The sequence below is a fragment of the Hyperoodon ampullatus genome (assembly GCF_949752795.1).
Source record: "Hyperoodon ampullatus genome assembly, chromosome: 11".
Lineage (NCBI taxonomy): Eukaryota > Metazoa > Chordata > Mammalia > Artiodactyla > Ziphiidae > Hyperoodon > Hyperoodon ampullatus.
The window spans coordinates 32,709,652-32,729,988 of record NC_136924.1 but is presented as its reverse complement, the minus strand read 5'-3'; the positions used below and the strand labels follow the sequence as shown (position 1 = coordinate 32,729,988).

The 20,337-nt window shown below is 46.8% G+C and overlaps 1 protein-coding gene across 1 annotated transcript in view; it reads right to left on the bottom strand.

Moving 5' to 3' along the window:
• The window catches only part of ISX (intestine specific homeobox), a gene marked incomplete at its 3' end in the record, with an annotated part of 145,002 nt that extends 140,181 nt beyond the window's left edge, over positions 1 to 4,821 (bottom strand). Inside the window, 1 exon segment of the mRNA XM_079714893.1 lies at positions 4,614 to 4,821. Within this exon segment, the coding sequence (XP_079571019.1) occupies positions 4,614 to 4,806 (193 nt within the window). The 5' untranslated portion in view covers positions 4,807 to 4,821.
• Positions 4,822 to 20,337: the final 15,516 nt, after the last annotated feature.

Here is a 20,337-nt window from a genome sequence, read left to right as displayed (position 1 = left end):
ATATTCAGTTAACCTTCCTGCCGAGAACTGAGGAGGAAGTTAACTAGCTCTTATCTCTGTGAAAATACATACAGAAGGCCAGCCCAAGTGCAGGGATGCAGAGTACCCAGATTAGAGGTATCCAAACCCCCAGGCCCTGTAAACAGGGAGAAGAGCCATTTCTGGCCAAAAAATGATTACCAACTGCCACAGTACAAGGAGTATTTGGAAGAGTAAACCTCTGTAGCAACAGCATGGATGAAAAGAAAGGAAAAAAGGAACTTTGAGAGTTCTATATATGGAGACCGAAAGTGACCTATGAGGAGTCATAAGGAATAAGAAACCATCACCCCAGCATGGAAGAGTGTGAGAGAAGACGAGGAACAGCGAGAAGAAGGCTTGGCCCCAGCCCTGAGCCAGGGCTCCCTCTCCCAGGACCCAGAGCAGAGCAGAGCCACTGCCTTTAGTTTTAGGCAGCTGGGGGCTGAGGAGGAAGTGCAGGGGAAGGAGGGAGAGGAGGGGGAGAAGAGAAAAGAAAGAGGAAGGAGACAGGGAAGAGAGGGGGGAAAGAGGAAAATGAGGGGGACGAAGAAGTGAGGAAAGGGGGAGGGGGTTGAATTGTGTTCCCCTCAAGAAGAAATGCCTAAGTTCTAACCCCTGGTCCCCGTGAACGTGACCTTATGTGGAAATAGGGTCTTTGCAGAGATGATTAGGCTAAGGATCTTTTTTGTGTGTGTGTGGTACACGGGCCTCTCACTGTCGCGGCCTCTCCCATTGCGGAGCACAGGCTCCGGACACGCAGGCTCAGCGGCCATGGCTCACGGGCCCAGCCACTCCGCGGCATGTGGGATCTTCCCGGACCGGGGCCCGAACCGGCGTCCGCTGCATCGGCAGGCGGACTCTCAACCACTGCGCCATCAGGGAAGCCCCACTACTTCTGGTTTTATTCACCTTTGCCTCCCCAGCCTGCCGCCTGGCCCAGAGTAAGCACTCAGCAGTGATTCACTGAGGGACTGAATGGCCCATGAATGGACAAGGGAAGATATCTGTGTCCCTCCCAGGCCAGAAGATCCACACTGGTTTACCCACTGAAGTGGTCCCTTCTTTGCCCATCTTCCTCTCCCCTTTCCCCCCCGGGACTTGCAATTTCCCTGCAGAGGGTCATCAGTGGGAGAGGTGCAGAGATGATCTCTTTCTTTCCAGGGTCTGATCCTCCAGTACAAAGTGACTTCCTCCTGACTGGGTCTCCCTGGACTTTGAGGACCCCCAAACTCTGGGGGGCTTTCCTCTCTCAGGAGGAGTGAGCAGGCAGCTGGGCTTAGCATCCCTTCAAATTGGGAGACCCTCCTGGATTTTTCCACTGAGGCTGGGGAAGGTCCAAGCCTTAGATTATGAGGGTCCCTGTGAGAGTGGGAAGCTGTGGGGAGGGACCTTGGTCCCTGCCATGAGAAATGAGGGAGGCCCAGCACTGGCCTTGGTCTGGGTCGCTGACCTGGCCCCGAACCTGGCACGTACTGCTCTGTAGCACCGAACAAGCCAGTTTGCCTCTCTGGACTTCAGCCTCCTCAAAAAAATGGTCCTCGGACCACCTGCGTCAGACTCACTTGGGAGAGCTTGCTAGAATAGATTCCTGGCCTCCACCCTAGACTAGAGGCAGAGTCTTAGGTGCCAGGCCTAGAATGCTGCCTCTTCACAAGCTCCCTAGGGGATTGGGATCCTGAGGTAATGCTTTCCAGTCAACCTCCAGGAGCCCCTCTGTGAAGCCCTTTAAGTGGAGACAAAGAGGAGTTTATTCCTCTGTTGTTATTATTGGGACAGGGGAGGGCCCTGGAGGCACCTCTTCTGTCCTGTTGCCCATTCCCTGAGGGCTCCTGCATGCTGTGTGTGTGTGTGTGTGTGTGTGTGTGTGTGTGTGTGTGTGTGTGTTTGGTGGGGAACAGGACAGAGGTGGAGAGGCATCAGCTGGGCCACCAGCACTGACGGGGGTGAGGCTTCCTAAGGGGCAGTGAGAGGTGGAGGTGCTGAGTAGGTCCTGCCCTGCCTGGCACAGACACCCCTCTGCAGGGAGGAAGCTTCTGCCATGGAAAATGCCCACAAGTGACACCACCGAGGCTTTTGCGCAAGCAGCTTGTTGTGGAATTGGTCATGGCATGTTGGAGCGGGGAGGGCCCTTAGGAATTTTCTAGCTCTGCTCTTTCGTGTTCCAGATGAGGAAACGAAGGCCCAGCCAGGGGAGCGGCTTGCCTGAGGTCCTCCAGTGCATCGGTGCCAGACAAGGTCTTAGAGGCCAGGTTTCTGGAATCACAGCTTCCTGCCCTCCCCACCCAGCCTAGCATCTCACAGACTCCAGCTCTTTGCAGTTTGTGCAAGTTACCTTTATAGTTTCGAACATGCTGGCATCTCACCTGCATTATTATTTACTTCACATTTAAACAGACTTTTTTTTGTTTTACCTAAATAAATACATTTATTTTAAAAGAACACCTCACATCATGACCATAAATGGGTAAATGGTATCATGTGTCATAAATAGAAGGTTAGTGTAGAAATCATTACAGAACGATTGACATAAATAATCTTTGTAGACAGGAATAAAGACGCAGATGTAGAGAATGGACTTGAGGACACGGGGAGGGGGAAGGGTAAGCTGGGATGAAGTGAGAGAGTGGCATGGACATATATACACTACCAAACGTAAAATAGATAGTTAGTGGGAAGCAGCTGCATAGCACAGGAAGATCAGCTCGGTGCTTTGTGACCACCTAGAGGGGTTGGGATAGGGAGGGTGGGAGGCAGACACAGAGAGTGGGGATATGGGGTTTTATATATATATATGTATAGGTGATTCACTTTGTTATAAAGCAGAAACTAACACACCACTGTAAAGCAATTCTACTCCAATAAAGAAGTTAAAAAAAAAATCTTTGTCTGCCTGCCCCTCAAAGTCATCTTGAAAACCACCACGGCGACCCTTACGAGTCTTGGACATGCTGAATTCCAGCCCAGCGGGGAGATGGATGGATTTAGGCCACAGTCAGGAATACTCTAGACTGGAGGGTCTCAGACCACCAGGGTTCAGTTCTAATGCTACCTACTCTGCGGTTTTTGCAGGTGATTTGTCTTCTTGGTTTCATCAGCTCTAAGGTAGGGCTCACAATTGTGACAAATGGATAGAACAGCGGCCGTGAGATTGCCATGAGAGCCGTGGAGCACCGTCCGATCTTATGACTGCTATTTTCATAAGCGCTCACTGGGGGTCTCCTCTGGGTCCAGCGGGATAGCTGGCATGAAACATGCCGGCAGCTTCAGGGGAGGTTTAGAATGACTGGCCTCCTTTTTGCCATCAGCCAATGTCAGGCTAGGAGAAGGGAAGCTGCTCGGGGAGGGGAAATAAGATCTCTCTCTCCACAGCAGAGAGGACAGACATGGATTTTATGTAGCTGCAGCAAGAGAGGCTCTGGTTAGACCCTTAGAAGAATGGTTTCTGTGAATGCTCATTGCTCATTCAATTCACTGGAGGATATTAATGAACTTCTCAAAATTAAGCTGGGGCCCTCTCCTATTGATAGGCTGAGCTACTGGGAAAGCTGTCAGCTCCCCGGGGACGTGTTGCCCCCCAGGGTCTTTCCCTTGGCCCGCCTCTGAGCACAATCCCCCTCTTGGGAGACTTGACTTGGTAGAGGGATTGGAGCTCCGTGCTTGGTAGGAGAAGACATCACGGCCCCCCCTGGGCTTCCTTTCCTTGGACTAAAGGGGTGGAAAGGAAAGAGGACTGGGACCCTTTTGTGAGATACTCCAGGCTCATCTCCTATCAGACTCCAGTGGATCCTCGAGACATCACCAGCTCCATTTCCTCCATCACTCAGCCATCTCACCGAGGATGAAGCTGAGGCCAGAGTGGAAAGGCACTTTGCCAAGGTGGCTCAGCAGGCCGGGGGACAGGTGACACTGACTGCTGACTCCTGACTCTTAGTGTGTATGTGCCCTCCTCCAGCCCTCCTCAAGCTGGCTCTCAAGCAGGGACCTGGGATCTGGTCATTGTTATTTCGGGGCAAGCCCTGGGGTGGGCACTGGCTTGGGGTGTGATCAGGGTGGGCAGATCCGGGGCAGAGTTTCAGCCACTAGAGGCTGTGCAGGCTGAACTCTGCTTACGAAGGGAAAGAACACGACAGACCGAGCAGGTGTTTGGGGGCGGCTGGGTCTCGGGTCCTCTGCTTTGTGACTTGGGGGCATCACCCATGTCTTCTCTTTACAGATGAATTTCCACATCTGTCAAGTTATGATAATTATGCTTTTCTACTGAAGTTAAAGAAGAGACATGCACAGCCTCCGGGGCAGTGCCGACCACATTGTAAATGCTGAATAAATAAATGATAACTCTCAGCTGTGGCCTGGTTACAGGAACGAGCCCCAGGTCCCTGCATCCTGCAGTGAACTGAGCCTTGGCCCACACTGGAACAGCCACAGTCCCCAGCTGGGTAGAAAAGTATTTAAGGCTAACAGCCCAGTGTCTAACATCTCTTTGAATTTTGAAGGCTTCTCTTCTGTTGATATGGAGCAGCTTTCTCTCTGCCTGAGTGCAGCTGGGTCTTGGAGACCCAGGAACAGATGAGAAATGGCCAGAAGACACTTACCCTGGGGCTGGTCGTGCGGGGGTCTCTCCGGCCCGGAGTCTGCAGCTGCTGCTTGCCCGGTGCCCTCTCCACCTGCCCCTTCCAGCCTGACTGCATCGCTCCACTCAGCCGGCCTCTTTAAGATCTCCTCGATGGAGAAGGACAGGCCCCGCTTCTTTGGGGCCTCACAGCACCCCGAGCTCTTCCTCTCCATCCCCCCATGGAGAGCCGGGCCCGCCTTGGCACCCTCCACGGGCAGCTGCAAGGGGGGCAGAGGGGCCTATGCCAGTGGAGGGTGGCGTCCTTCCTTTCCCGAAGCTCCTGGAATCAAGAGGGTGAGCAGAGGTGGATCCTCATGTGGGATTATCCAAGCAGGGTTATGTCTCCATGGGGACTTCCGTGGGTCACCTTAAAACACCCTGGGATCAAGGAGGCAGGTCACGGCGGGAACACTGGAAGGGGCTGAACCCTGTGCCCAGGGGCTCAGAGCCCTCGCCAGCTCCACGTCGAGGGAGTCACCATTGCCAAATTGGGTTCAGTCCTACTGCAGCGAGTCTTCTCCGGGGTGGTCACCTTCACAATCCCCAGCGTAGGCCGGGGACCCCGAGGTCACAGAAAGTGGGGAACACGGCAAAGAGCTGGAAGGAGGAGGGAGCCTGCCCCAGGGAGATCTGGAGGTAGGGTGTCCACCTTTGCCCTTTCTCTGGCTGGTGGCCCTTTCCGCTGGCTCCAGCCAGGCCTCTGGAAGGCTGGAGTGCCACCGGCGGGCCCCAGGTGCCCCGCTCAGTCCTGGGCCACAGTGCAGCTGGAGGGGCGCTCCCAGAAACCCTCCTGGGTTTCTCTTGCTTCCGCTGCTCCCAGACTCCAGAGTAGACCTTCCAGAGTACCCGTGCTTTGGCTGCCCTGCAGATGGAGGCTTTGGAAGGGGGTCACTGGGTCACCACTGCCAGGCTGGCTCTCTGTGACGGGGCTGTGCTGAGCACTGGTGTCTGAATCTCCCCTGGCGTCTCTGGTCCGACCATCGCTTTTTTCCGTTCTCTCCCTGACTTCACTGCACAAGCCTCTCCATAGGCTCCTGGCCTGGGGTGCCTCTCCCTTCCTTTTGGGGTCCTTTCTGCACCCCCCTCCTATTTGCATGCCTCTTACTTGCCTCCTGAGACTGCACTGAAGGGGCACTTTCTCTTTGTCCAGGAAACTGTCCCCTGGGAGCTGATAGGCACCGACCCGTCCTTGCCAGGAGTTCTGTTCCCAATTACTGTGTAACCAGGGAGGAGGAGAAAACGGCTGATAAGAGAGGAAACTCTCCACCCTCTTTACAGCCGGGGATGCAGGTGTTGGGGGAAAGGGGTAAGAAGCAGAGGGAAACTGAAGGATGGGGATTGGGGGTCCCTGGGAGGTGTGTGCTGGGGATCTGGCCAGGCCGGAGCAGGACAAGGGAAGGTGGGAACAGCATGGCCAGGAAGTGTCCCCAGGCCCCATAAAATGCGTTTACTCAGCAGGGAGAATTTATGGGTCACACGTAGGCTGGAGGCTGGGCCAGGGTGTGGTCTGCTTGGTGTTGGCCGAGGGCAGTCCCTCTAGGATGTGCTTTCCTGGGAAAATATCAGAGCGAGAGGGGTCTCCTGAGGTCCTTATGGGGTGTGTGGGGAAACTGAGGCCCAGACCACGGCACAGTCTCATCTAAGCAGGTCTTTGGGGAGCTCCAGGGTGCCAGGCTGGCCACAAGGTGCCATCTGCATGAGGGTGACTGATACCCTGGGAGAGACTGGGAGCGTGAATGGGGGCATTAGAATCCAGACCTTCTCTCGGAGGGAGGGGGAAGGGGAAGGCTGATCCTTACTCCCTGAGGAGGGCGAGTCAGAGCAAAGAGCATCTGTCCTGTTTTAGGAGGCGTGGCCCTGGGAAGGCTCAGGTGGTCTGGTCTAGCTCGGGGAGACTGCCACCGCTGCAGTCACAGGTGAACGCTCAGATCTTGGGAGCTTCACTGCTTACTCATGTCACAGTCAGTGTAGTTGAACATCCCTTTGGGAACCCAGGCTCCTTCCAGACTGTGATGCTACCCGTCCTCCAACTGTGGGCTTCAGGATTTCCAGGGAAGTGGAGAGAGCAGAGGAGGGAATGGTAATGAGTCAGCAGTGGAAGCAGTTAAGCGACTTCTGTTCATATTCTGTGACCAGAATGAGTCATAAGGCCTTGTCTAGATGCTGGGCAGGGGACTTCTCGTCTGGGCCAGGAGGAAAGTAGCCCAGCTGGGTTGGTGCACAGGGAAATGCCTCCTTTACCGCCAGGTGGCCAGAGTCCCACAGGAGTCAAGCCCCCTGTTGGCGGCCAAAGGAGTTGTTGCATTGGGAGGGTGGGTCTCCTTCTGCTTGGGGCGGAGGAGGTGTGATGGACACTTGCGGTGGCCGGTGAGGAGGGAGGACAGGGACTCCAGAGGCTGAAGCAGCAGAGGGGAGGGAAGGCCTGGAGCCAGGGGCTGTGCACGCACTGCCTCATCTAATCCGCCCAACAGCCCTATCAACTGCGGTCACTCATGCCATTTTACAGCTGAGGAGATGCGCCCAGAGAGGTGAGTGGCGGCTTACAGGGCTACGCAGCCAACCCGTAGAAGAAGCAGCAGTCAAACCCAGGTGAGTCCAGCTCTGAAGGTGAGTCCAGCTCTGACACCCACACTCAGCTCCCTTAGCCATAATCCCCAGAGACTATCCGGTCCAAACTTCTCACCGTGCAGATGAAGAACCACATCTCAGAGAGAGAAGTTTCCAGAGTCACACCTGTTCTTTTCGGCACCTCATTTGAGTTCCTTGTATTCTCTCTCTCTCTCTGGGGTGAGCCTCACCCTCCACCACCTGCCCCCGCCCCCTGGAGGTTAAGGAAGCAGCCCTTGTGGTGTGGACCTGGACACTTGCTCTCCTTCCAAACCATCACCCCCATGGTGAGCCACAGCCTGGGCATTCCTACATGTGTTCATCCCACAGATGTTTCTTTTTTTTTCTTTTTTTTTTTTTTACAACTTTATTGGAGTATAATTGCTTCACAATGGTGTATTAGTTTCTGCTTTATAACAAAGTGAATCAGTTATACATATACATCTGTTCCCATATCCCTTACCTCTTGCGTCTCCCTCCCTCCCACCCTCCCTATCCCACACCCCCAGGCGGTCACAAAGCACTGAGCTGATCTCCCTGTGCTATGCGGCTGCTTCCCACTAGCTATCTACCTTACGTTTGGTAGTGTATATATGTCCATGCCTCTCTCTCGCTTTGTCACACCTTACCCTTCCCCCTCCCCATATCCTCAAGTCCATTCTCAAGTAGGTCTGTGTCTTTATTCCTGTTTTACCCCTAGGTCCTTCATGACATTTTTTTTTCTTAAATTCCATATATATGTGTTAGCATACGGTATTTGTCTTTCTCTTTCTGACTTACTTCACTCTGTATGACAGACTCTAGGTCCATCCACCTCATTACAAATAGCTCAATTTTGTTTCTTTTTATGGCTGAGGAATACTCCATTGTATATATGTGCCACATCTTCTTTATCCATTCATCGTATGATGGACACTTAGGTTGTTTCCATCTCCGGGCCATTGTAAATAGAGCTGCAATGAATATTTTGGTACATGACTCTTTTTGAATTATGGTTTTCTCAGGGTATATGCCCAGTAGTGGGATTGCTGGGTCATATGGTAGTTCTATTTGTAGTTTTTTAAGGAACCTCCATACTGTTCTCCATAGTGGCTGTATCAGTTTACGTTCCCACCAACAGTGCAAGAGGGTTCCCTTTTCTCCACACCCTCTCCAGCATTTATTGTTTCTAGATTTTTTGATGATAGCCATTCTGACTGGTGTGAGATGCTATCTCATTGTAGTTTTGATTTGCATTTCTCTAATGATTAATGATGTTGAACATTCTTTCATGTGTTTGATGGCAGTCTGTGTATCTTCTTAGGAGAAATGTCTGTTTAGGTCTTCTGCCCATTTTTGGATTGGGTTGTTTGTTTTTTTGCTATTGAGCTGCATGAGCTGCTTATAAATATTGGAGATTAATCCTTTGTCAGTTGCTTCATTTGCAAATGTTTTCTCCCATTCTGAGGGTTGTCTTTTGGTCTTGTTTATGGTTTCCTTTGCTGTGCAAAAGCTTTGAAGTTTCATTAGGTCCATTTGTTTATTTTTGTTTTTATTTCCATTTCTCTAGGAGATGGGTCAAAAAGGATCTTGCTGTGATTTATGTCATAGAGTGTTCTGCCTATGTTTTCCTCTAAGAGTTTGATAGTTTCTGGCCTTACATTTAGGTTTTTAATCCATTCTGAGCTTATTTTTGTGTATGGTGTTAGGGAGTGATCTAATCTCATACTTTTACATGTCCCTGTCCAGTTTTCCCAGCACCACTTATTGAAGAGGCTGTCCTTTCTCCACTGTACATTCCTGCCTCCTTTATCAAAGATAAGGTGACCATATGTGTGTGGGTTTATCTCTGGGCTTTCTATCCTGTTCCATTGATCTATCTTTCTGTTTTTGTGCCAGTACCAGACTGTCTTGATTACTGTAGCTTTGTAGTATAGTCTGAAGTCAGGGAGCCTGATTCCTCCAGCTCCGTTTTTCGTTCTCAAGATTGCTTTGGCTATTCGGGTTCTTTTGTGTTTCCATACAAATTGTGAAATTTTTTGTTCTAGTTCTGTGAAAAATGCCAGTGGTAGTTTGATAGGGATTGCATTGAATCTGTAGATTGCTTTGGGTAGTAGAGACATTTTCACAATGTTGATTCTTCCAATCCAAGAACGTGGTATCTATTTGTATCATCTTTAATTTCTTTCATCAGTGTCTTATAATTTTCTGCATACAGGTCTTTTGTCTCCTTAGGTAGGTTTATTCCTAGATATTTTATTCTTTTTGTTACAATGGTAAATGGGAGTGTTTTCTTGATTTCACTTTCAGATTTTTCATCATTAGTGTATAGGAATGCCAGAGATTTCTGTGCATTAATTTTGTATCCTGCTACTTTACCAAATTCATTGATTAGCTCTAGTAGTTTTCTGGTAGCATCTTTAGGATTCTCTATGTATAGTATCATGTCATCTGCAAACAGTGACAGCTTTACTTCTTCTTTTCTGATTTGGATTCCTTTTATTTCCTTCTCTGATTGCTGTGGCTAAAACTTTCAAAACTATGTTGAATAAGAGTGGTGAGAGTGGGCAGCCTTGTCTTGTTCCTGATCTTAGTGGAAATGGTTTCGGATTTTCACCATTGAGGACGATGTTGGCTGTTGGTTTGTCATATACGGCCTTTATTATGTTGGGGAAACTTCCCTCTATGCCTACTTTCTGCAGGGTTTTTATCATAAATGGGTGTTGAATTTTGTCAAAAGCTTTCTCTGCATCTATTGAGGTGATCATATGATTTTTCTCCTTCAATTTGTTAATATGGTGTATCACACTGATTGATTTGCGTATACTGAAGAATCCTTGCATTCCTGGAATAAACCCCACTTGATCATGGTGTATGATCCTTTTAATGTGCTGTTGGATTCTGTTTGCTAGTATTTTGTTGAGGATTTTTGCATCTATGTTCATCAGTGATATTGGCCTGTAGTTTTCTTTCCTTGTGACATTCTTGTCTGGTTTTGGTATCAGGGTGATGGTGGCCTCGTAGAATGAGTTTGGGAGTGTTCCTCCCTGTGCTGTATTTTGGAAGAGTTTGAGAAGGATAGGTGTTAGCTCTTCTCTAAATGTTTGATAGAATTCGCCTGTGAAGCCATCTGGTCCTGGGCTTTTGTTTGTTGGAAGATTTTTTTTTTTTTTTTTTTTTTTTTTTTTTTTTTTTGTGGTACGCGGGCCTCTCACTGTTGTGGCCTCTCCCGTTGCGGAGCACAGGCTCCGGATGCGCAGGCTCAGCAGCCATGGCTCACGGGCCCAGCCGCTCCGCGGCATATGGGATCCTCCCAGACCGGGGCACGAACCCGTATCCCCTGCATCGGCAGGCGGACTCTCAACCACTGCGCCACCAGGGAGGCCCTGTTGGAAGATTTTTAATCACAGTTGCAATTTCAGTGCTTGTGATTGGTCTGTTCATATTTTATATTTCTTCCTGATTCAGTCTTGGCAGGTTGTGCATTTCTAAGAATTTGTCCATTTCTTCCAGGTTGTCCATTTTATTGGCATAGAGTTTCTTGTAGTAATCTCTCATGATCTTTTGTATTTCTGCAGTGTCAGTTGTTACTTCTCCTTTTTCATTTCTAATTCTATTGATTTGAGTCTCCTCCCATTTTTTCTTGATGAGTCTGGCTAATGGTTTATCAATTTTGTTTAGCTTCTCAAAGAACTAGCTTTTAGTTTTATTGATCTTTGCTATTGTTTCCTTCATTTCTTTTTCATTTATTTCGGATCTGATTTTTATGATTTCTTTCCTTCTGCTAACTTTGGGGGTTTTTTGTTCTTCTTTCTCTAATTGCTTTAGGTGCAAGGTCAGGTTGTTTATTCGAGATGTTTCCTGTTTCTTAAGGTGGGATTGTATTGCTATAAACTTCCCTCTTAGAACTGCTTTTGCTGCATCCCATAGGTTTTGGGTTGTCGTGTCTCCACTGTTATTTGTTTCTAGGTATTTTTTAATTTCATCTTTGGTTTCTTCAGTGATCACTTCGTTATTAAGTACTGTATTGTTTAGCCTCCATGTGTTTGTATTTTTTACAGATCTTTTCCTATAATTGTTATCTAGTCTCATAGCATTGTGGTCGGAAAAGATACCTTATACAATTTCAGTTTTCTTAAATTTACCAAAGCTTGATTTGTGACCCAAGATATGATCTATCCTGGAGAATGTTCCATGAGCACTTGAGAAAAATGTGTATTCCATTGTTTTTGGATGGAATGTCCTATAAATATGAATTAAGTCCATCTTGTTTAATGTATCATTTAAAGCTTTTGTTTCCTTATTTATTTTCATTTTGGATGATCTGTCCATTGGTGAAAGTGGGGTGTTAAAGTCCCCTACTATGAGTGTGTTACTGTCGATTTCCCCTTTTATGGCTGTTAGTATTTCCCTTATGTATTGAGGTGCTCCTATGTTGGGTGCATAAATATTTACAATTGTTATATCTTCTTGGATCGATCCCTTGATCATTATGTAGTGTCCTTCTTTGTCTTTTCTAATAGTCTTTATTTTAAAGTCTATTTTGTCTGATATAAGAATTGCTACTCCAGACTTCTTTTGATTTCCATTTGCATGGAATATCTTTTTCCATCCCCTTACTTTCAGTCTGTATGTGTCTCTAGGTCTGAAGTCGGTCTCTTGTAGACAGCATATATATGGGTCTTGTTTTTGTATCCATTCAGCCAATCTGTGTCTTTTGGTGGGAGCATTTAGTCCATTTACATTTAAGGTAATTATCGATATGTATGTTCCTATTCCCACTTTCTTAATTGTTTTGGGTTCGTTATTGTAGGTCTTTTCCTTCTGTTGTGTTTCTTGCCTAGGGAAGTTCCTTTAGCATTTGTTGTAAAGCTGGTTTGGTGGTGCTGAACTCTCTCAGCTTTTGCTTGTCTGTAAAGGTTTTAATTTCTCTGTCGAACCTGAATGAGATCCTTGCTGGGTAGATTAATCTTGGTTGCAGGTTTTTCTCCTTCATCACTTTAAATATGTCTTGACAGGCCCTTCTGGCTTGTAACGTTTCTGCTGAAAGATCAGCTTTTAACCTTATGGAGATTGCCTTGCGTGTTATTTGTTGTTTTTCCCTTGCTGCTTTTAATATGTTTTCTTTGTGTTTAATTTTTGACAGTTTGATTAATATGTGTCTTGGTGTATTTCTCCTTGGATTTATGCTGTATGGGACTCTCTGTGCCTCCTGGACTTGATTAACTATTTCCTTTCCCATATTAGGGAATTTTTCAACTATAATCTCTTCAAATATTTTCTCAGTCTCTTTCTTTTTCTCTTCTTCTTCTGGAACCCCTATAATTCGAATGTTGGTGCGTTTAATGTTGTCCCAGAGGTCTCTGAGACTCTCTTCAGTTCTCTTCATTCTTTTTTCTTTATTCTGCACTGCAGCAGTTATTTCCACTATTTTATCTTCCACGTCACTTATCCGTTCTTCTGCCTCAGTTATTCTGCTGTTGATCCCATCTAGAGTATTTTTAATTTCATTTATTGTGTTGCTCATCATTGCTTGATTCATCTTTAGTTCTTCTAGGTCCTTGTTAACTGTTTCTTGCATTTTGTCTATTCTATTTCCAAGATTTTGGATCATCTTTACTATCATTATTTTGAATTCTTTTTCAGGTAGACTGCCTATTTCCTCCTCATTTTTTAGGTCTGGTGGGTTTTTATCTTGCTCCTTCACCTGCTGTGTGTTTTTCTGTCTTCTCATTTTGCTTATCTTACTGTGTTTGGGGTCTCCTTTTTGCAGGCTGCAGGTTCGTAGTTCCCGTTGTTTTTGGTGTCTTTCCCCAGTGGCTAAGGTTGTTTCAGTGGGTTGTGTAGGCTTCCTTGTGGAGGGGACTAGTGCCTGTGTTCTGGTGGATGAGTCTGGATCTTGTCTTTCTGGTGGGCAGGTCCACGTCTGGTGGTGTGTTTTGGGGTGTCTCTGCCTTATTATGATTTTAGGCCACCTCTCTGCTAATGGGTGGCGTTGTGTTCCTGTCTTGCTAGTTGTTTGGCATAGGGTGTCCAACACTGTAGTTTGCTGGTCATTGAGTGAAGCTGGGTGCTGGTGTTGAGATGGAGATCTCTGGGAGATTTTCGCCATTTGATATTATGTGGAGCTGGGGGGGTCTCTCGTGGACCAGTGTCCTGAAGTTGGCTCTCCCGCCTTAGAGGCACAGCACTGACTCCTGGCTGCAGCACCAAGAGCCTTTCACTCACACGACTCAGAATATAAGGGAGAAAAAGTAGAAAGAAAGAATTAGAAGTAGAAAGAAAGAAAGGAAGAAAGAAAGAAAGAAAGAAGGAAAGAAAGAAAGAAAGGAGGGAGGAGGGAGGAAGGAGGGAAGGTATGAAAAAAAGAAAGAGAGAAGATAAAGTAAAATAGAATAAAGTATGATAAAATATAATAAAGTTATTGAAATAAAAAATAATTATTAAAAAAAAAAGAACAATGGACAGATAGAACCCTGGGACAAATGGTGGAAGCAAAGCTATACAGACAAAATCTCACACAGAAGCATACACATACACATTCACAAAAAGAGGAAAAGGGAAAACAATCATAAATATTGCTCTCAAAGTGCACCTCCTCAATTTGGGATGATTCGTTGTCTATTCATGTATTCCACAGATGCAGGGTACATCAAGTTGATTGTGGAGCTTTAATCCGCTGCTCCGGAGGCTGCTGGGAGAGATTTCCCTTTCTCTTCTTTATTCTCACAACTCCCGGGCTCAGTTTTGGATTTGGCCCCGCCTCTGCGTGTAGGTCGCCGGAGGGCGTCTGTTCTTCGCTCAGACAGGTCGGGGTTAAAGGAGCAGCCGCTTCGCGGTCTCTGGCTCATTCAGGCCGGGGGAGGGAGGGGCACGGAGGCGGGGCGAGCCTGCGGCGGCAGAGGCCGACGTGACGTTGCACCAGACTGAGGCGCGCCGTGCGCGCTCCCGGGGAAATAGTCCCTGGATCCCGGGACCCCGGCAGTGGCGGGCTGCACAGGCTCCCCGGAAAGGGGGCGTGGACAGTGACCTGCGCTCGCACACAGGCTTCTTGGCGGCGGCAGCAGCAGCCCCAGCGTCCCACGCCCGTCTCCGGGGACCGTGCTTTTAGCCGCGGCTCGCGCCCGTTTCTGGAGCTCCTTTAAGCAGCGCTCTTAATCCCCTCTCCCAGGTACGTGGGGAGTTTCTTGCCTTTTGGGAGGTCTGGGGTCTTCTGCCAGCGTTCAGTAGGTGTTCTGTAGGAGTTGTTCCACGTGTAGATGAATTTCTGGTGTATCTGTGGGGAGGAAGGTGATCTCCGCATCTTACTCTTCCGCCATCTTCCCCTGAGCCCCCTAAATTGTTTCTTGGTGTCAGTCTTTGTAAGTTCCTAGTCAATATCCACTCTCCTGAGATCATCCAGTTTCCAGTGAAAAGCAACACCTTAAGGCTTACCCAGCTTGCCCTCACCATCCTGAGCAGCTTGGCATTGCTGTTGGCTTAGAAGTCTCCAGGCCTTGCCATTGGCAAAAACTGAGATTACTATGGCCGGAACAAAGGACTCCGGTTTCTCACATGGTTGTTAGCTCCATTTGAGAGCTCATGCTTCCAAATAAGATCCCACAGATGTTTCTTGAGTATCTACTATGTGCCTCTCACTAGATGGCACATAGAGATGCAGATGAATGAGCCACAGACCCTGCCCTGAGGGACACACACTCTAGGGTGGGGAGTGTGTCGGCGAGGGGAGAAGATGGCGGTAGACAGGCCAGTGAGTGGCAAAGCGGTCACTTTGGTGGAAAGTGGTCAGTGGTCAGTGTCAGAGGGGTTCAGAGGAGTAACTCTGTGAAGCTGTTTGGATCAAAGAAAGCTTTGACGCAGAGGAAGGAGAGGAGGGGATCCGTCGCACAAGTCCCCTCAGTCTACCCTAAAGCACACAAGCAAGGAAAGACACTTGGCTGCATGGTGCACTGTTACTAGTTCATTGATGGGAGAGAGATTTTATTTTATGAAGAGGCATTTAGGAAGAACATGCTGGAAAGGTATGTTGGAGCCATCTGTTCATTTGTATGTCCATCCATTTGCCATTTTCAACAACAAGGCTGGTCTTGGAGGGTAGTACGTGAAGCGAAATAAATCAGACAGAGAAAGTCAAATACTGTATGATTATCACTTATATGCAGAATCTACGAAATAAAACTAACTAGTGAATATAACAAAAAAGAAACAGGCTCACAGATATAGAGAACAAACTAAAGATTACCAGTGGGGAGAGGGCAGGGGGGAGGGGCAGGATAGGGGAAGGGGATTAAGAGGTGCAAACTACTAGGTCTGAAATAAATAAGCTACAAGGATACATTGTACAACACGGGGGATATTGACAATAGTTAATAATAACTACAAATGGAATAGAACTTTAAAAAATTGCGAATCACTATGAAGCATATAATATTGTACATCGACTATAACTCAATAAAAAAATATTTTTAAAGTACCCACGATGATGTGCCAGACTGTGATTGCAGTGCTGGAAAGACAGCTGTGATCAAAACAGACAAGCCCCCCTCTTTTCATGGAGCTTACATTGGAAGTAGATAATAAACAGGTAATGAAGAACTGTCCAATGATGTATTTCCCATTTGTGACAATGTTATAAAGAAAACAAAACAGGATGATGAGCTGGAGAGCCACCAGGTGAGGGAAGGTACTTTAGTTTTTTCAGATTTGACTTTTATCCCACAGGTGACACAGAGCCGTGGGTGTTTTTGTGAGCAGTAGTTCATGAACCCGACTGTAGGGCTAAGGGGAGCATCCATCGGGGATTTGAATAAGTCAGAGATGAGTTACAGGCTGTGTGTGTTGGTGTCTGGGGGGAAGTGTGTATCAGGATGGGCTCTGTTGCAAGTAACCAAACACCCAACTTGAAGAGGCTTAAACGGTAGGGGTCTGTTAGTTCACAGGAGAATATTTGTAGGTAGGAGGCTTTCTAACAGCTCCCAGGTGGATTCGGATGCACACCTGGGGTAGCCAAGCCCTAGATGATATGTGGAATTAAGCACCATGACACGGGAGAAGCATTTCCTTAGAGCAGGGCTCTCAACCTTGGCTGAATATTCATGTCACCTGGGTGAGTTTTATAAAATACCCGTGCTGGGGCTCTACCCCTAGAGAATCATTCAACTGTTGGGAGATGAGCCTGGGCATCAGCTATTTAAAAAAGTTTTTCAAGTGATTTTAATGTGCAGCTAGGGGTAGGAGCCTCTGCTCTAGAGGATTCTCTTTTTTTTTCTTTTCTTTTTTTTTTGGCCGCGCACGGCATGCGGGATCTTAGTTCCCCGACCAGGGATTCAGCCCATGCCCCTTACAGTGGAAGCGCAGTGTCTTAACCACAGGACCACCAGGGAAGTGCCACTTAATAGAAACAAAATGCATGCATGTTAGTTATCTATTGCTGTGCAATAAGTTACCCTAGACAATGTTTATGATGTCACAGGGTTACTGAGGACCAGAAATCCAGGAGTGGCTTAGCTGGGTGATTCTAACACAGGGTCTTTCGTGAGGCTGTAGTCAAGATGTTGATTTGGCTGTCGTTATATGAAGATTGGACTGTGGCCAGAGGACCTGCTTCTAAGAAGGTTCATCCACATGGGTGTTGCCTGGAGGCCTTGGTTTCTCACTATGCAGGATCCTCCATAGGGCTGTTCACAAATTAGCAGCTAACTTCCTTTAGAGTAAGTGACGAGAAAGAAGGAGAGAGAGAGAGAGAGAGATGGAGAGATTGAGAAAGAGACCAAGGCAGAAGCAGCAGTGTCTTTTGTAACCTAATTTTGAGTGACATACCATTGCTTCTGATATATTCTACTAAAATAATACTGTAGTGTTTCTTTAAGGAAGCCATACAGGGCATGTGGTAAGGTGACATTCACCAACTTGTGAATAACTTGAACCTAGAAGATGCCTTGCATTCTGTAAACTGGTCATAGACAAGCACGTGGTGTTCACATTTAGAGATGCACACAAGAAGTTACATAAACATTGACATCATAATGATAAATGGACTTAAACAAAAATATTCTGTGGGTCACACAGACCAACCCTGATACAATGTGGGAGGGGATCACAAGAGGGTATGACTTATCAGGAAGAGGGAATCACTGGGGGTCATCTTGCAGATGGCTACCACAGTGTGCATGCAAGTAATTTAAACCTTTTTAGCAGTCACATAAAAAATTTAAAAAAGAAAAGGTGGCATTAATTTTAATGATACGTTTTATTTGCCCAACATATCCAAATATTATAATAATATCAATATAATCAATATAAAATTATTTTGCATTATTTTTTATACTAAGTTTGAATTCTGATGTATATTTTACATTTACAGCTCATCTCTATTAGGACTTGCCCTGTTTCAAGCGTTCATTAGCCAAGTCGCTTATTCTCCTTAATTCTACAGGTAGCCTTGTCTGGATGGACCCAGAGGGTAGATTATCCCACTTTGTAAAGGCTCATCCTCTATTTCCCCCCAAATGACAGGCCTATTGGTTTACTTGCTATTCTGACAAAATCACCTGTCAATTTCCTCTTTTAGAAATGGCAAGTCTGGGTTTCTCTGGCTGATATTTTGTATGAAAAAGCCCTTGGATTTTCAGCATATTTATTCCACACGATTGACTTTTTTTATGCCACTGGTGCAAAAATTTGTCAGGAACCATATAAAAATTGCAGCAGCAATGACTGATTTTGGCCTTTGACTCAGTGGAGAGAAACTAATTATGTGGAGAGAAACCAATTATGAGCTAACCTAGAGGTGCTGGTATTCATCCCCACCCTGCCATGGGCACTGAGACAGAATGTGCCCCTTAGCACCACCTGAGGGCTGGCGTTGGGAGGAATCGTGTCCTGATGAAGCAGACCATGATTTCAAACAGAGCACAAGAGCCGTGTGCTCTGGTCCCTGCTCCCTCTAACGGGTGCTTTATGACTTGAAAGAATTTTTGGATGAGCTGAATGAATTGCCCTTTGCTATGAGGAACAGAAAGTTGAAAGTCTTTTCTATGCAAATGACATGGTTTTATTGTCAGAAACCAGGAATGGCCTCATTACTGTCAGAAAAAACTGGCTCAGGATGAACTGCTCCAACCCCCAGTTGTCACTGTTGGCAGATGTCCTCCAACATCGAGTTGGCTTTTATTCAACAACCTGTGAATTGCATTCACTCATGTAGTCACTGAGGGCTACATTTTCGTACTCAGCCATTTGCGGGACTCACCAGGAGGTGACACTTGCTTAACATTAGGTGTCTGTGGATGCAGTGTTAGGATTTCTCTAATGCCTTCTTGGGTGATTTGTAAAATGTACTTTGAAAAAAAATTTAAGCTATGGCTCAGCTTGATGGACTTGGACATTATTTCTTGGTGTGGGAATAGATCCAGAGCTGTTCTCTTAAGGATTACAGCTTTCCACAGGCATCCCCACAAGCTTTGCTTTGGGTATTCCCACATGTATTCTCCCAGGTATTCCCACAAGTATTCCTACAAGTATTCCCACAGGTATTACAACAAGTACTCTCCCAGGTATTACCAGAGTGTTCCCATATGTATTCCCATAGGTAGTCCCACAAGTATTCCCACAGGTATTCCCACATGTATTCCCACAGGTACTCTCACAGGTATTTCCATAGGTATTCCCACAGGTATTCCTTTGGCTTCTCTCTGTGTAGAGGTAGGTCCACTTGATTGTTAACGCACATAGATCTTCCCTTAACTGGTAGCACAGTATGCCTGTGCCACAGGCCAGTTCTTACTCCAGACTGTAACTTCAAACCTGTCTGCTATCCACATTTCATCTCTACAGAGGTGGAGGTAGAAGTCCTGGGAATTCCCCGGAGGAACTGGCTCTTGCTGAGGCTCACGTGATGTTTCCTTAATGAGAACGCACAGTTAAATTCTTCTCAGACCACCAAGCCAGGAGAAGAGCCTACTTCTCTTGAGCACCTGAGCAGTTATCTAATTTTCAGAATCACTGTCATCCTGACCACTTGTAGGTAGTCGTGTTTCTGTGTTCTCTGTGGCTCCTAGGAAGCTAAGTTAAACACCTCATTTGACCTCTTGGATCTTAGAGTGTGTTGGACTTCCTTTTCTTCACCCTGGTTTCTTCATCAACTCCTTCCTTGAAAATATGTCCTGGATTGTTCTGTACTCAAATAAACCCTCTCAACTCTTCCACAGTGAGGCAGAGATGTAAATAAACACTAGTGTGAAGAATGGAACAATCCTTCTGTCATCCTAGAACAACTCCTGAGTATTGAGGACTGGATCCCAGGTCTCCTGACTGCCTCACTGGTGTCCTCCTGTCAGACCATGATCTGGGCACATGAGTTTAACAAGAAGAGTTTAGCTTTTGTGGAAGCAACCCATTTCTGCTCCAACAGGTGGAAATCCTGGATAAAAATAACCACAAATTTCACACATAAGAGGGATCATAGCATATTTATTTTTTTTTTCTGTCATGTAAATGGAGCCAGAAGTGTCAGGTCAGGGCTGGGCTGGCAGATTCACTATCATTAGGGTCTACCTACCTTAGTGTCAGCCTCCATCCTTGAGCTTGCCCCCACAGTCCAAGCTGGCTGCTGGGGCTCCGGACATCAAGTTCACATTCCAGGTAGAAGGGAAGAAGGACCAGTCTCTTAGCTTGGTCAGCCCTCTGTCAAGAGGCTTTCTGGAAGGAAACTCATCCAATGACTTTCTCTTTCATCTCATTAAGCCTCCTCTCTTAGCTGAAGGTGGGACTAGGGAATGTAATCTAAAACCTGGGAACACTGCCACCATGAATAAGATTGGGGTTCTATTGTTAACAAGAAGGGAAGCAAGAATATTGCCTGACTACAGCTTGTAGTTTGGAGCTACAAGGAACAAATTCCTCAACAACTTAGAAAAGGAAGTGAGATGGCCTTTTTGGTGACAAACTTAATCATGAACACATAAAACACTGAAACAGAGAAGTGTAAAGGCAACTTAAGGAGACACAAAAGCTGTAACCTGTGAAGAAATGTGTCAGTATGAAAGGGGCTGGTCCACTCCCCAGGGCACAGAGAAAACCCTCAAAGGGGCAAACGTAGGAGGCCCCATTTCTTCCTG